At 36.8% G+C, this 16,292-nt stretch overlaps 1 protein-coding gene across 1 annotated transcript in view; it reads right to left on the bottom strand.

Annotated features, from left to right (window-relative positions):
• Positions 1–16,292, bottom strand: part of ctnna2 (catenin alpha 2) — a 313,802-nt gene that overhangs the window by 244,569 nt on the left and 52,941 nt on the right. Inside the window, exon 7 of the mRNA XM_023333734.1 lies at positions 205–408. Coding sequence (XP_023189502.1) covers positions 205–408 — 204 coding nt within the window. The remainder of the gene's footprint in view (positions 1–204; positions 409–16,292) is intronic.

Here is a 16,292-nt window from a genome sequence, read left to right as displayed (position 1 = left end):
GAAATGTGAGAAAATATTGAACAGTAGAAAAGTAAATATGTGTTTCCCACATGAACACAAATACATTGTGTATACATATATACTGTATATTAATATAATTTACATTCAAAAATGTAAATAAAATGTATAAAAAAACTAAGAGTGACAGAATGTTTAAGTGGTTTGTTTGTTTCAAAAAGGTGCACAAAGGACTTTTGCACTTACATTGTTCATGTACTCGCTCAACAGGTCTTGCAGGGCCTGACGAACAGCGTTGCATTCAGCCACAATGCGTTCACGGCGGTCATCGCGTGTGCATGATGAGTCAGCCATTAGCGCAGCCCCACTGATGATGCTCTCCAAGCGCTCCTCCAAAGAGGGCCTGAAACGAGCCTCACTGAATGTCAAAGGGTCCAGGATGATCTTGTTCTGCAGGAATAAAAAAAAAAGAAGCATGTATAAGGTCAGGAAACTAAGACGGGGTATACTGGCCAAAAAAAGAGATCAGAAGAGATCCAAAACATATCATGTGGTATGCTGTATTTCAATTTTATCCATACTGACTTAGAAAATGTGAGCAAAGTGTTTTATGAGAGTATCCCCGGAGTAAAAAACAGCAGCATTTGCTTGGAGGGAATAATCTGTCAAGACAGATCAACGGCTGTGCTATCTGTTGACCATATTCCAAAAAGATTCCCGCTCACCAGCTTGTAAAATGATGTTTGTACAATAGGGCCATACACAATGCAACAGTTTGCTTCTTCCTGAAAGCTGACCGTCTTGCAAGGCAAGATCTCCAAAACGTATATTTTATATATAGTTTAAATATAATAATTGATTAAGGTTCCCATGTAGTACCAGAGTTGGAGTATGAATATAATATACTGAGAATAATGCCAAGTGATAAAAACCCAAAAGGAAACCTCATTGAGATCTATTGCCACTGGGTCATAGCGACCTCTGCTAAGGCCGGTTATTAAGTATTGATGCTTACTAATGAGGTCTACCTTCAGTCTGTTGAATGTCTCTGCTCTCTGATCTGAAGTAGGGGAAATGTACAGGCAGGTGCACTGAGCTCAGAATAATGATTCAGTTTCTTTTGCTATTTACATGTAAAAAATAAAAATAGATTTCTAAGAAACACAGTTATTTTGAAGGAGTAAACTTTTAACTGGGGGGATTTAAAGGTGGAAAATAGAAAAATGACAAAAAAAAGAGTAGCTTTGTGTAAGTCTACATTAAGTTAAACATCTGAACCAATCAACTTATTGGTTTTTGTTCATGCATAAAGGTTGCCCTTTTCAATCTGTCAGTAAAAGTTCAAAAACTGCCCCTGAAACTCTGCTTTGTTCATGGTTACTTGAGACATGTCCATATTTTTTATTTTTAAGGTTTGTTAACTGGTATTACTTTTATTTCTAAATTGAATTCATAATGTTTTTGAAACAGCTGCCCACCTTCTTATTTAATTAGCATTGTTCTTAAATTGTTTTATTTGATGCTTTGTGGTTTTCTTTCATTTGTATTTAAAACATTTTGAATAAAGTCTACTGCTCCAATTAAACGCCACACTAAGTCTTTAAACTGAAAGACGAGACGAGCCCCGATTTTTTGTTATTTGATCAGTCATTTACGTTAAGCCTTACCTAATGACATTACCAATTATAGTTTGTAATTCTAAGCTTTAAAAAAATTGGTAAAATAAATCAACATTGGATGCAATGCTAAAATTAGGATATATTTTTGTGATCTTAATGCACGTAAATCTGACAAGAAAAGCTGTAAAAATAACTTACGTGGAGAGTTTGGCATATGCTAAAAAACAGTAAGAACAAAGGCAGTGTACTTGAAGCAGGTTGCTCCAGGAACAGAGTGACAGACTGTCAAATGATGCCAAATAACCTCTAAAGTAAGAAAGAACAAGATCTCTAAAGTCTACTTTTTATCTGAAGCTGACAAGTGCATATGCTGGTGCACAAGATAAAAAGTGTAAAATATCTTACATGAACATATTCTGCATATGAAGGTTCATGATTAAATTCACCACGGGAGTAAGGAGTTAAGAAAAAAGTTGGACATGTTGCCCTTATTTGCAGTCTTTCTGATGGCATCTATTTCAGAAATTACACATTTTGGTAGAACAAAAAAAAGTTCAATTTACTCTGTATCTCAGTATGAAAAGGTCCAGAGAAGAAAAGACCATGAAGGGGAACTGAGAACATCCCTTAAGACTGAAATTATATTTTTATTCCACATGGCTTGTCAGAGTACAATTATAGTAGAGACTTGGGAATAATAAAGATGAAAAATGGGAAAGCAACAACAACAACAAAAAAACAATGTAACTGAAATCTTTTCAGTTATCTTCAAAAAACAAAACATGATTATGACTGACGGGGACAGCTTCCTCAAAGTTCAGTGATGAATAAATGAAAATTTTCTGAACCTACTCATTCATCATCAGTTGGCCTGTTTTCTGGTCACTTTAGATGTCTATAGTAGCTTACCCAGTCTTTTGAAAATAAAAATAAAAATGTCAACAATAATGCAATTTGTAATTGTTGAGTTAAAAACAATGTGTCTCACATACCTAATAAATAACATGATAGTAATTAATTTAAGGAACAACGCAAATTAAACATTAGTGCTCATCAACAAATGCACTTTTGCTCATCATTGCTTCTCTTTTGCTATATGATCTGAGACTCCAATGAATTAGAATTATTTCAATAAATCAAATCAAAAAGTAAAACTCGGATATTATATAAATAGTTTCAGTACACACTGGGTGATATAAGGTATGTCTGTTCATATACAACATGTTACAACATGTTAACTCAATCCTTGATCAAGGTTGGGTTTTTTTCCCCCCATGAATTAATGCATCAGTGCAGCATAGAATAGGGATAATTGGCCTATGACACCGACAAGAAGTTAAGGCAGTTAATGGCAGCTTTCAGCTCATCTACGCTGTTGGGTTTGCTGTCTTCCACTGTTACCATGGTAATTAAGTACCAGGTGTTGTTCCTTTTAGTAGTGTGGGCAGGTGCCAGGGCCGACTAGAAAATGAAACAGCAGCTCCATAAAGCTAGTCAAATGAGGGAAGCATGAATGCTTCATAATTTTGTGTTCTACAGAAAGGCTGATTTTGGACTTAAAAAGGCAGAGAAGGAACAATTTGGTTCCTCAAATAGTGAAACTGGAAATTTCACATTGATTCTCTAGCAACTTTTATTGTGTGTCTCTCCACTTTTCTTGCAGACTCTGGAACCCTGCTTTTCAAATTTTGATTTTCAAAGCACATATTCAAGTTTCTGTACACAACTTGTGAATCCTAAAGGCTGGAGTTCTCCCTGTTGCTTCCAAATTTTTTCATGGTTACTTCCAAGCCCCTTTCCTTCACTTTCAATCTAAATGAATCATTTGTGGCCTAACATCCTTGTAGAAGGTGTCTATGACCATCTGTCTACACACCTGGCAGACTTACATTTAAAATTACAATTTTGGCCAAGATAGGAAATAGTCAGAAATATGAAAGAAGTATCAATTAGAAATAATAATTAATATGTTTTTATTGACATTTTAATGCACAGTGGCGCAGTTGGTAGCACTGTTGCCTTGCAACAAGAAGGTCATGGGTGAGATTCCCAGCCCGGGGTTTTTCTGCACGGAGTTTGCATGTTCTCCCTGTGCATGCGATGGTTCTCTCCGGGTACTCTGGCTTCCTCCCACAGTCCAAAAACATGAATGTTAGGTTAATTGGTCTCTCTAACTTCTCCCTAGGTGTGAGTGTGTGTTGTTTGTCCTGTTTGTCTCTGTGTTGCCCTGCAACAGACTGGCAACATGTCCAGGGTGTACCCCGCCTCTTGCCCGGAACGTAAGCTGGTGATAGGCACGAGCTCCCCTCTTGACCCCACTAGGGAGAAGGGTGTTAGAAAATGGATGGATGGATGGATGACATTTTAATTAAGAATATGACATCTAAAAATTATATACATTGTTTAAAAATCTTTACTGTCTTTACAGTAGAGCGTTTTTATAATTGCTGACCAGGTTCCAGGATGTCTACATCATTATTTTGGCAATTAATCTTTTGCAATGAGCTCTATATGTTTGAGTTTGGAAAGAAATTATTCCCATCACCCTAATCTGTTGATTGTGTGAACTGAGAGTGTGCCAGATTTAAAGTTGAGACTCTGGCTGTGTGGCTCCAAACCATTAATATTACTGCCACTCAGAGGAAAGATTTTGGTAAAATTAAAAATATATACTTTAAATCCAAATCTGCTAAAGTTCTGGATATTTTGGACATAACTACAATATTTTAGTTTCCACATATGGAACTGAATTACTAAAATGAACTTTTCAATTACAATCTAATTTATTAGGATCTATCTCTATGCAGCGCCTTTACGTGTGAGTAAAGCGTCAGGCCATAAAATAGTGTGGCTGAAGGTTTATGTCAAACTAGAAAATTTTCTTGTTTGTTGGACAATATTGTACAATTACCACACTTGCAGTGCTATTAAATGGCAAAGCTTGAAGGAAGTGCTTTCAGACTCTTTCAAAGTGTGAGTGCTCTATGATGACAACCCCTGTTCAGAGAACTCTTATTCATTTTCTCAAAGTTCTTAGTAATAACCTTTTTCCTGTATTTTCCCATTTATTGCTCTATATTTTATAAATACAGCATGCACCACACAGAAAGCTATTTTTTGTATTATTCCTACAAAAATCTGAACTTTTGCATTATAACCTTTTAAGACTGTTTATTGTCTGATCTTTTTTATGCAACCTGTCCTAAAGCATACTTTTGTCTCAGTTTAACATTTGCTAAGTATCTTGTACCTAGTCTTTTTTTCTTAATGCATTGTACATCTAAAAACCTATTCAAAAAATCCAGATTACTTAAAGAGACACAATGGCTGGAGCCTCCCACGCACACTTTTTCCCGCAGGGATTTTGGGTCAGTCCGTAGCAGTCTGTAATTCTGTTTGAGTATACCATCTGATTATGACAGTGCATCGAGACCAAAGGCAACTTAATGTTTGGCCCACAAAGAGTGAGGTTATTACTCTGACCCCACTCTGAGGCAAGAAACAGTAAAAGAGGGTGCATGTCACATCAGCCTATATCCAACATGCCTTCCAGGACTTACCAATATTTAATTACAACTCTATTGTCTACAAGGGATTTCAGCAGTCTTGAGCATACCACTGCACTGTCTTTCTGTGGCCCCGTTCCAGGGTTCAATAGCTGCCTGATGTTGACTTTCACTATGTTTGACAAAATCTTGTTTTCATGATGGCCCAAAGGGGATGCAAGTCATACCCTGCCATCTGACTGACTGACCTAATGAACAGCACCTGACTCTTGGTTAGGTCTAGGTCTTTTACAGCCAGTGATTAAAATAGACTTGCAATAGTAGACTGGTATTGCTGCTGTCAGTAGATAAGATAAGATAAGATAAATCTTTACTGTCATTGTCACAAGGACAACGAAACAGACCGAGTACAATCACTCAGAAACCACAAATTATAAATCAGAGGAAAAAGTCTTAATTCAACAAAACATTTTTTTCCTTCACCTTAAGGTAGCTTTATAGTAAGCTAGATATTTCTTCTTTGGTATCATATGTCCCAAAAGAAAAGAGCACAATCAAATCTTACTATCATATCGCCAGCTGCACTTCCAACAATGAAATCGCACAAATTGAAATTACGCTTAATGAAATTCACCAATTAGAAAAAACCCATGTTTTTCAATAAAAAAAGAGGGAAAAAAATAATAAACATGAACATTATTTACAAATTCTAGAATATTAAAATAAAAATACACAATAGTGTTCTTCTCACAAAGACATGCTAAACGCTCAACAGCTGGATCCCTACAGCTAATACAATTCTGTAATCACTGTTTAAGAGTTGATATAAAAATATTCAAAGAATTGTTTTCATTCTCTAAGAATTTAATCCACTGCACAAATGTGCAGTAGAAAAAACTGTTCTTACCAATAAGACTTTTTAAATTTGTGCAATATAAAATCTGTTAAGTTTCCTTGAAGGTGAGTATGACTGGAGAATAAAACAAAATTAGACTATTAAATCTATAGAGCCTTGTTGGTTAATATTATAAGTCAACGGCATTTTCAGTTTTTCCTACCACTAACCAATGTAATTTATTAAAATGACCAGTATATAAATTAAAATTTCCTGAATGACTTGTAAGAGTTAGACAAAAATAATGGCTGTTGCAAACTGTGACTGTGTTTTTGGAGATGTTGCAGGGGGCATTTATTTGATATATCCCCCTGCCCCCCTTATATGTAATTTCTACTTATTTTTAAAAAAAAGACATTTAATTGGATGCTTTAATTGACTGCTTGAAGTTTGATTTTCTATGTTTAAGTCAGCATCCAAGATAATAGATGATTAACATTTAATTTTCTCAGCTTGATTATGTGGAAATTAGGATATGAACAGCTTTAAGTACACTCTGTTTTTAAGCTACATGGCCAGTGGCAGAAAATGTCTTCTGTAAACTGGCAGCAAGGATTTTGCCTTTGCAGTGTCTCCCACATGTGAAGCTGGATGGAAAAGCTCTTACTGCAGCATTCATGTCTGTATCTGTGATTTTCCACCTGGTCATGCTGCAGTTTGAAACCATTCAGATGCATCTTTAAAGTCATGCTGAAGACCAAAACCCATGTGGTGATCATCTGAAAGCTCTGCGATGATTCTTTATCTTCTATAAACACTGACAGTTTCTCAAACAACTTGACATAAATTGTTTAACCTGACTCAGGCGTCTATTCATTTTTTATTTTTCTCTGACACACAATGTCTAATTTTGAGACCGCTTTCTCTTCAAAGTGGTTTGTTAACGAGAACAAAGGGAAGGCAGGAGGTGGGCTAGAGCAGCAAGCTTTAACCAGTATCATGGTGTGATACCTCCTCCAAAGCATTTTAGGACAGGTAGTTTCAGAAAAAAAACCCAAAAAAACATACTGCATATACTGAAGATAATTTATAATCCAAATATGGAAACACCATGGGGAACACATGCCTTGTTTTCTTTCCTGTAGTGAAACGGGGGCAAAGAATTACCCCACAAGTTGTTTTTTTGTGGAATGCCTGTTTTGTGGACCAGACTGTGTCGAAGGAAAAAAACAACAAATTCAACATGAAATAGTGTAAAAGCGCCAGCAGTTGTGAGTAAAAGCAACACAACTGTGTTTTAATTGTCTTTTTTTGTTTTAATGGTCCTATTCTCAACTACGACCAAGTTAAATCCTACTGTATTTTTAGAAGTTGAAGCAGAAATGTGCAGAAATGTGTCGCCTGTGCATGGTTTGGCCACACCTTGTCTGCTATTGAGTTGATTGCTACTTATTTGTATTCCATGCTATCCTGTCAGCCCCAAATGTAAAAGACCATATATTGGACCTTGTCTTTTCTCTGGCCATCAGTATGACCAATGTATTTGTGGAGTCCTATCTGTGTCTTTTTAACAAAATTAGACTGGAGGGATTGGTATTCAAAGAAAAAAGTACAAAAAGTATAATTAGTGCTGTAGCAGTGCTAACCTTGGTTGTTTTAAAATAAAGAGGAAATAAATATGCAGTCCACCAGACAAAATACATTTGTGAAATAAAACCTGTCCAAATGCTGCCTTTATACAGATAAGTAAAGAAAAGAAAAACAGTAATACATGCAGCTCTGATAAAATGAACAATATTGATATTAATAACAAGTAAGCTTATTTTGACATAAAATGACACAATATATTTAAATGGAATAAAATGCGTTTCTTCTGAGAGTAACTGTAACCAAGGGGTCATTGGAGCAATAGCATAATTATTAAGGAAACTTGTTTACTGGGTGAACATCTCTCCAACTAAATATACGAAAGGATAACACTTCATATACATACTGCTCAAGAATTTTAAAAGTAAAGGACTTCTTTGAGCAACAAAGAAGGCTGCAAAAACTTTCATTACTTTAGAACCTGGTAAAAACCAGGTTGTTTACAGGTTATCATCCTGAAATTGACAGAGGGTTTTCTTTAATGTTACCATAAATGTATGGAATTACTCTCTACAGCCTAAAACACACATTGACAAAACATATGATTTCCGGTGATCAACACATTTTGATTAATTTCTGAATTTGGATCCAGCAGGTTTGATTATATCAGATTTGATTATGGCCTCCTGCACCTACGGTGAAAAGTTAAGACTGCTCATAATCAGCTTGATTGGCAAAAGGAAATAACATTCATCATAATCTATTTTCAAAAATTTAGCTCACTGTGGGATATTCTCATCTGAATACCTTGAAATCATGTGAAAGATAGTGCTTCCATCAATTAGGTCATCAGTTTTCCCTTTCCCACACAACACCACAACTGAGTCACTTCAAGAGGAATTTGTTGCCTTGGGTTTAAGCTACTTGATATCTCATTGCACTCACTCTTTTCTGTGCCTTGCCATGAAGCTTTTGTTCAAAAGTGGAAACATTGCTAGAAGACAAAATGATGCATCAATTCATCACAGTTACAATGGCTGAGTAATTTTTTATTTTCCCTTTTCCCTGACTTTTTCTGGCACAGGCATGCAGTCATCATCGTAGAAAGTATACCATCGTTTGGTGGCAGTATGTGGGTATGATACTGAGGTAAAACAATTATGATCTTGAGCACACCTTAAAACTGGGCTGTTAGAATGTCAGATGAAGAACACTTTGGATTGATTTTTGATTGATCTGAAATAAAAACTTTAAAGGTGTATTTGTTTTATTGTTTTCTTATCTTTGTCATAGCTAAAGCTCTTATAAGAGATCTGTTTTATTGCCACCCATTTATCCTGTTGTTTCAAAGCTAAAGATAGTGAGGGAGACAAAAGCTTTTATTATCAGAACAACAGTAAGGTATGGATGTTCTGTAATTCTTAAAAATGTAGCACAATAACCACTAATACATGAGAGTAGCATAATAAAGCCAACATAAATTATCTCCTCTATACAGGTAATAGTAGTTGGGTTAGTGCCCAGACTCTCTGGCAGCAAAAGACCGCTCCAGTCAAAAGTTTGAACAGACCCACCAATTCATAGCTGTGTATTTTCATACCAGGCCTAAACAGCTTATGAGTTAATTATCTAATTAAAACATAATCCATAAAAGTCCATGTTTACAGAAAGATTTATTTATTAAACCCCTTCTTTTTGAATGTATATAAAATCTGATACTCTGGAAATTCAGGATGTAATTTAAGATTTTATTAAAATTAATATTTATATCCTTGAAATGTTTTCACACTTTGTTGAATTGCAACCACATATTTCAATGTATCTTATGACATAATACACCAACACTAGGTAGCAAATAACTACAATTTAGAAGGTAAAGAGGAGGTTATGTTAAACATCACATGGAGTAGGGGTTGAACCAATTAGTCGACTAGTCGACTAGTCGACTCTAGGACGTCTCGCGAGTTTTTACATTTCATGTCGACTAGTCGCAGTCATGTGATTGCCGGTGGTTACAGCCTGTGCTGATCTGACAGCACAGTATAGGTCACAAGACACAAGAAAAATAAGTTAATACATTAGTTTAAATGATATGTAGATGGATGCATATTTGTGGTTTTACAGTGTTTTTAAAAGGAGATGGAGTTGCAGCTGCAGTCCACTACAAAACACGAGCCGTCTAAAACTCGCCCCCTTCCCGCTAAGGATGTCACTTAGCCGGCTCGTGAGTGTCTTTGTCACGACGATCTAACTAATACATTATGATGTTATGTTGCTGATTAAATAAAGATCTGCGGTAATGACAGCTGTTGATTTAGGTTGAACAGTTTACGATAACTTTAGTCTATAATGTCCAAATGAAGTGAAAATTTATGAACTTAGCGTTATTTATTTTATTTATAGCTGTAGGAAAGGAAGGGGAGGAGGTGGAGGACGTGCCCGATCAGAGCGAGCCGGTGACCGGGAAAAAAGTCACACGTGAAGAAGATTTTTTGCAACTTTTTGGGCCACATTACCAGAGTTACAGGGGATCAGCAGCACACAGCACCACTGCTGCCGAAGAAATCCTTGATTTTTTTTCGCTACCGCAGATCCCCACCATGGCGAACCCGCTGCAGTGGTGGGCCAGCAACCAGGGCAGATTTCCCCGTCTGGCAAACCTCAGCAGAAAATATTTAGCTGTTCCGGCAACCAGCACTCCCAGCGAGAGGATTTTCTCTCTCGCTGGGAATACCATTACGAGAAAGCGGGCAAGCCTTCATCCGGCTCATGTTGATGCTCTTGTTTTCCTACATGTCAACCAAGAAAAAAACCCAACAACTCTTAGCGAAGAGAATATTGACAGCGAGTGAACTTTATTTTCCCCCCGCCCCCGTGCCACCTCTTTTTATTGTTTTTACATGCCATCTAAAAGATGTGCGTTTCCTTTTGAATGTTGGTTTCCCAGCAACTTATTATTTATCATAAACTATCCCGATGTTTTGTTGTTTCACTTGTTGCTGTTCTGTGTAAATGCCGTATTTTTCCGTGAAAACGGGTAATAAAGCCTCTACGTTACTCCAAAGCTTTGCGTCTTGCGTTGCTATGACGTCACAACGACTAGTCAACTCGACATCGACTCGACTTTTATCATGTTGACGTTGACTAGAAAATATCTTAAATCGTTCAATCTGCTGAGTCAGCAGAGCTTCCTGCCGCGCATCGGGCGGAGGAGAAGCAGGTGGTTTCGTTGAATTCAGCTGTAACCAAACGGGATCCGTTCATAACAAGTTTGGCTTGTGATGTTCCAAAAGCACCATGTAGTCAGTGTGATAATTTGACTCCTATAGTAACTATCCAGAGATCATCAGCATCAGCCGGTGTTTAGAAAAAAAAAGTCAGACCCGACTTTGTGCAACAAACTTTTCCCCGCTGCTCACGAAGAATCTCCATAATAGACTTAGTAAAAGCAGGAGAAGGGGAGAGTGTGTGTGTGTGTGTGTGGGGGGGGGGGGAGTGTCAATATTTGCCGTGAAAATAGCTAATAAAGCCTCCAAGTAGTTGTGAAGGGTTTTTGCGCTTACGTCACTATGACGTCACCGCGACTAGTCGACATCGACTCGACTATTATCATGATGTAGTCGACCTTAAAAAATATGTAGTCGTTCAACCCCTAACATGGAGCACTGTTTTATCCTTCATCTGGAAATAAAGACTATGAGACCAATGCAAACCTACTAAGAGATAGCTTCCACTTGAACTAACAGGCTGAGCAGGGACAGTGTTCTTCAGAAAAGTGGCAAGACGACTAAAGATAACTCCGGAGGAGCTGTTGAGGTTCACAGCTGAGGTGGGAGAATATATTGACATGACAACAATTACTCATGCACTATACAAATATGGGCTTTATGAAAAAAGATAATCAGAAAGCCATTGATAATCCTGTTTGTTGGTTGCAAACAAGCCATGCAGGTGAACAGCAAATATAAACATTTAGTCAAGTCATGTAAAGCTGAGTGTGGCAGATACCTTACACTCAAAATTATATGGATGGTAAAACTGGGTGGTAGCAGGTGGTTTGAGTTGCTGGATATCAACTCTAACCAGCTCAATACAAATGTAATTACAGGGCAAACCAGGAAGAAAGCCTGATAAAGACTACAAAGGACTCTAGACTGAGGCAGAGCCTGACCTTCCAGCAGGACAACTGCCCTAAACATACAGAAAGAGATACAATGGATTTTTTTTTAGCAATTAATTTGCTTCAGTGGTGTAGTTAAAGTCCAGATTGAAATCTAGTTGAGAATCTTTGTGAAAACTTGTCAATTAATGTTCAGAAATGTTCTTCATTAATTCTGACAGAGGTCGAGTTATTTACCAAAGAACATGAAAAAAGTGTCAGGTAAAAAGCTTTTCATTAACATCCACAGTACAAACCATATGTTTACTTAACCTTCCAACATTTAGCATTTCCAATTCAATTTTTTTAAAAGTACAGATAAATTACCTCAGTGAACAAGAACAGATGTCATCACACAATGCAGCTCAGGAGCACTGGGATAAATCTGACCAGTTGGTAAGGACAAGCGGACCCAAAGCCTATTTTTTACCTCTCAATTGTTTGCCTCCTCTGTTTATAGTACAAGTTTTTATTTAGATGACAACAGCGTCAAGGAGTAATTTTCTCACACACAGTGAGACAGTTTGCACCAGAATATCATTGGTGCTAATTGGATTGTGAATGAGGTATTGAGCTGGCTCAGAAACCAAGTACAAACATTACAAAAAAGTTGGGGCCAATAAAGAATGTAGCACACTGACACTAGGTCAGTGCCTGTGTGAGCTTATGTCAACAGCTACAATTCACTGCAGCATCTCAAAGACTAGAAAGGCAAAGTAATTTGCATACTGAAACCTGTTAGTTGACGAGCTTGTAATTATGTTTGCTTTCTACACACAATAAACTAAGGAAAGCTCAGATCTGTGAAGGTCACAATAGTTGTCAGGAAGACAAGTTGATTAATCACTTTTTAAAACAGTCGGACATAGCTCTTTCCCCTCTTTAATGTAATTTTTAAGAAATATGATTTATAAATGTGTGAAAGCCATCTTCATTTTTAATTAGACCCAAGGTGATAATAAGTGAAAGTGTAAGGAGTGTCATATCGGCAAGCCAGCTCCTGCCTTCACAGAAGAGAACAGCAGGACTGGGACAAAGGATCTGTAATATTGCATTTTTTCTTGTCTCATCATGGGGTGTGGCACACACAAAAAGTCAGAGGAGCACACCTGAGTGCTCTCCATGCACTAATATCACTAGGAGTCCACATTGTCGCTCGTTTGTATAGCAACATCCGTATATGCACATGCAGAGTTATCCAGCTACTTGCATGACATTTCCCACTAAGTCAGATGGCTTTTCTCTGTGTCAGTATTACCTCCACGCTGTGACTGTCTAGAAAATAATGAGCTGTGCATAGAAGGGGACTGCACAAATGTGGAGTTTCCTGCTTCCAGCTGGGAACAAAACATGAAAGAAATCCTTTTGGAAACTTTAGTTTTTGCACTTCACTGATAAACATAACGAAATTGCTCAAATACTAAAAGATGACTTTATTGAAACTCAAATAAAGAAGGTGACAGGCCCTCAATAAACCATGCCTGCATTTACAGGCACACATGTTTTGTTTTATTCATCTGCAATAATCATTTAAACTGTAAATCATAGATAATGCTTTGCAAAAATATGACAACCAAAACAAAGTAGTGCGTCATTTTAAAGTGGAAGGATACAGATGCATGATTTGGAATTGCTTTACAAGGTAAAATCTGGAAAGTGTGCCACGCATTTGTATTCAGACATTAAGTCAATATTTTGTACCTTTCACTGCAATTAAAGCCACAAATCTTTTGGGGTACATCTCTACCAGCTATAGCCATCTAGATATACGTTTTTTGCCTCTTATTTGAAAAACAGCTAAAGCATAGTTAGATTTAATGGAGAATGTCTGAAAAGTTGTTTATAAAAACTGGCATTGATCTTACACTTTGACTGAGCCATTTAATAGGATTATGTTTTGATCCAAACCATTCTATTGTATCTCTACTTGAAAGTGAACCTTAAAACCATTCAATAGTTTCCACAGGAGCCACCACAAAGTTAGACCACGGGGATGGTGTTTACACATTTAGTCAGACAAATTTGCAAATTTTGGTGTCGGAGACCAAAGCCTCGAAGAGTTCTTGCTTCAACAGTGTTTGAACGGAACTTCATTTATTCCTACCCAGCAGAATCCAGAGCTATCTCAACTCTGCTTCTACTTGAACACTACTAAAGTAGTCGACGTAAAACTTTATTTTTGTTGGTCATCTGTGAATGACTTTCATTCACAGATTTCCTGTGTCCACTGCATTGCTTTTTAATAATGTTTTTCTCTCAATGTTCTGCCACATAGACAAAATTGCTGAGAACAAAAAGTATTTAACCTCAAAATAGACTGTCTCACCTGAGTGAGAAGGACTTTTACAGGGACCACAGGCCTTTTGGCTGCTTATGTTCGTCTTGCCTGGCTTGTCAGGTCAGGTGGATGGTCATGTTTTAGTAGGTTTGTACTTATGCTATACCATGTTTTTCAGATGATGGGAAAAAAACAGTGCAGAGATCTCTGAAACTTAACATATCAGTTTATAACCAAACCCTACTTTGAACGTCTCTATAGCTTTATTCCTGACCCCTCTGGTGGCACTGTAAAAGCAAGTCTTGTTTAAATACCTTGCTATACTTGATTTAAGGAATTACTTTATGGTAAATCTGAAATGTGGAGATTTGGAAATGTTTGGTCCTAACAATGGAATCATCTGACACTGCTGATAAAATTAACAGACGTACAAAAGGAAAAGGATCACAAGAATCACTTAAAAGAAGGTAATGATGAAGGACTTTAAAATAGTTCCATTGTCATAGCACCATGCCTCCACTCACAATAGACCTTAGACATACATACGATGGTGGTTTAAAGAGGTAATTATGCCCATCATGGCTCACCTACTAATCCCCCTCATTAACTGTTGTTTATTGCAAGTATTGTAATAAAATAAATGTAATTAGACATTGCAAGAAGAGATGCAATTAACATTTGAAAGTATGTTTCTTTGTCCTTTCTTTGCTTAATAGGGACTTGTTGAGCTAAGAAGGATTGGAGGTAAGAAGGCATTTTTTTGAATTACTCAACAGGAGATTGAACAGAAGCTCTTATGTATGTACCATTGTGTAAGAGTGATTCTCTTGGGTCTTGATGACATTTAACACGGCTTAAAACAATGGAAGGTGTCTCAGCCATGTCACAGGAATTACATTACGTGCTGCAGACACTTCCTCCATGCACCCAAAGGGGTTGCCATGACACCATAGATCCTCTGATGCTGTATTAAACACAGACAAACAGCACTGTGGCCTTTACAGTTGATATATGCTGTTGTAGCATTTCGTGTGTATATATTGATGATGTAGTTACAAGACAGCGGGATTTCTGTTGATATTTTTCTGTTGAGGCGATGTTCTTTTATAAGATTATTAAAGTATGTTTCCTTTACCAGTCGGTTTTGTGTTTTATCTGACATAATTTTACTACTTTGGAGGAATTTGGACTGATGAGGCCTTTGAGTCAAGCCTTTTTGCCTTGTTAGTGAGACAGAGACAGCCCAGGTTTATGTTATCTCTAGACGTCCCTTCAAAAACAATAATTTCAAGTGAATGCCCATGTAAACCAAAATAAGAATCCAAAACCATTTAGTTATTTTTGCTCATTTCTGGATTAAATACTATTTAAGGGAATTTCTGAAAAATGCATGGAAAAAATAAACAGAATGAGAAAAAAAACAGAGATGAAAGCTTGTCTAAAACTGTACAGGAGTAGACACTGATGGAAAATTACCAGAATGGAAATCATTAAAATCATAAAAGAGAACATTATTTTTTAAAGACTGACACTGGATCATACATTGTCTCATGGAACATTAAGGAGCTACTGTCCCTCCTTTGTGCAATAGGTAAAGAAAAAATTACAATCCCAAAACATAATGTGTATTTTTAGACTTTCTTTAAGTCCACACTGCGTTAGTTGCTATGATTTTCCTGAATTCTTGAATTTAATTACCATCATTAAAAGGTTTTGAAGATTAAAGGTTCAAACTGTTGGGATTGTTGAGAGAATAGCACTCTAGAAAGGTAATGCTCAACTCACAAAATAAAATCGGACAGCCCTGTCCACTTTGCTTTGGACTAGTCATAAATATACATCTCTCCCATAATTGAAAACTGTGCAGACACACAGGAACTTGTCGACATTTGCATATGAATACAGTTTTCTTTTCATTTTCTGCTACTCCAAATTTAGCCTTGCACAACGATAACCCCAAACCTTCCTTACTGCAATCCCTTCAAAAGAAATCATTCCAATAGACATTGTGTATGTTCATTTGAATGATCTTACCCCTTGTAATTTTTTTGTCTAAATCAGCTGGGTTCAAACCAAGTATCCGTATAGCAGCTTCTGGATGTGTAATCCCGTTCTAAAAAGAAAAAAAAAAAATCTGGCTATCAGAACAAAAGAATAAAAACAAAACGCATTTTTTGTTTCGGTTTCAGACATCATTAACACTCAATAGTGATAAAGTTACATTGTAATCATTTTGTGCATGAATACAAAAGATGAGCAAAAGACTGGTTTTTAACAGACGTAATTAGATAAAAGTTGTCCAAAAGGGTCATCAATTCAGTTATACAGCCATTGTGAATGCAGCTCTATG

The sequence above is a fragment of the Xiphophorus maculatus genome, chromosome 5 (assembly GCF_002775205.1).
Source record: "Xiphophorus maculatus strain JP 163 A chromosome 5, X_maculatus-5.0-male, whole genome shotgun sequence".
Classification (NCBI taxonomy): domain Eukaryota; kingdom Metazoa; phylum Chordata; class Actinopteri; order Cyprinodontiformes; family Poeciliidae; genus Xiphophorus; species Xiphophorus maculatus.
This window is presented reverse-complemented; position numbering and strand designations above follow the sequence as displayed.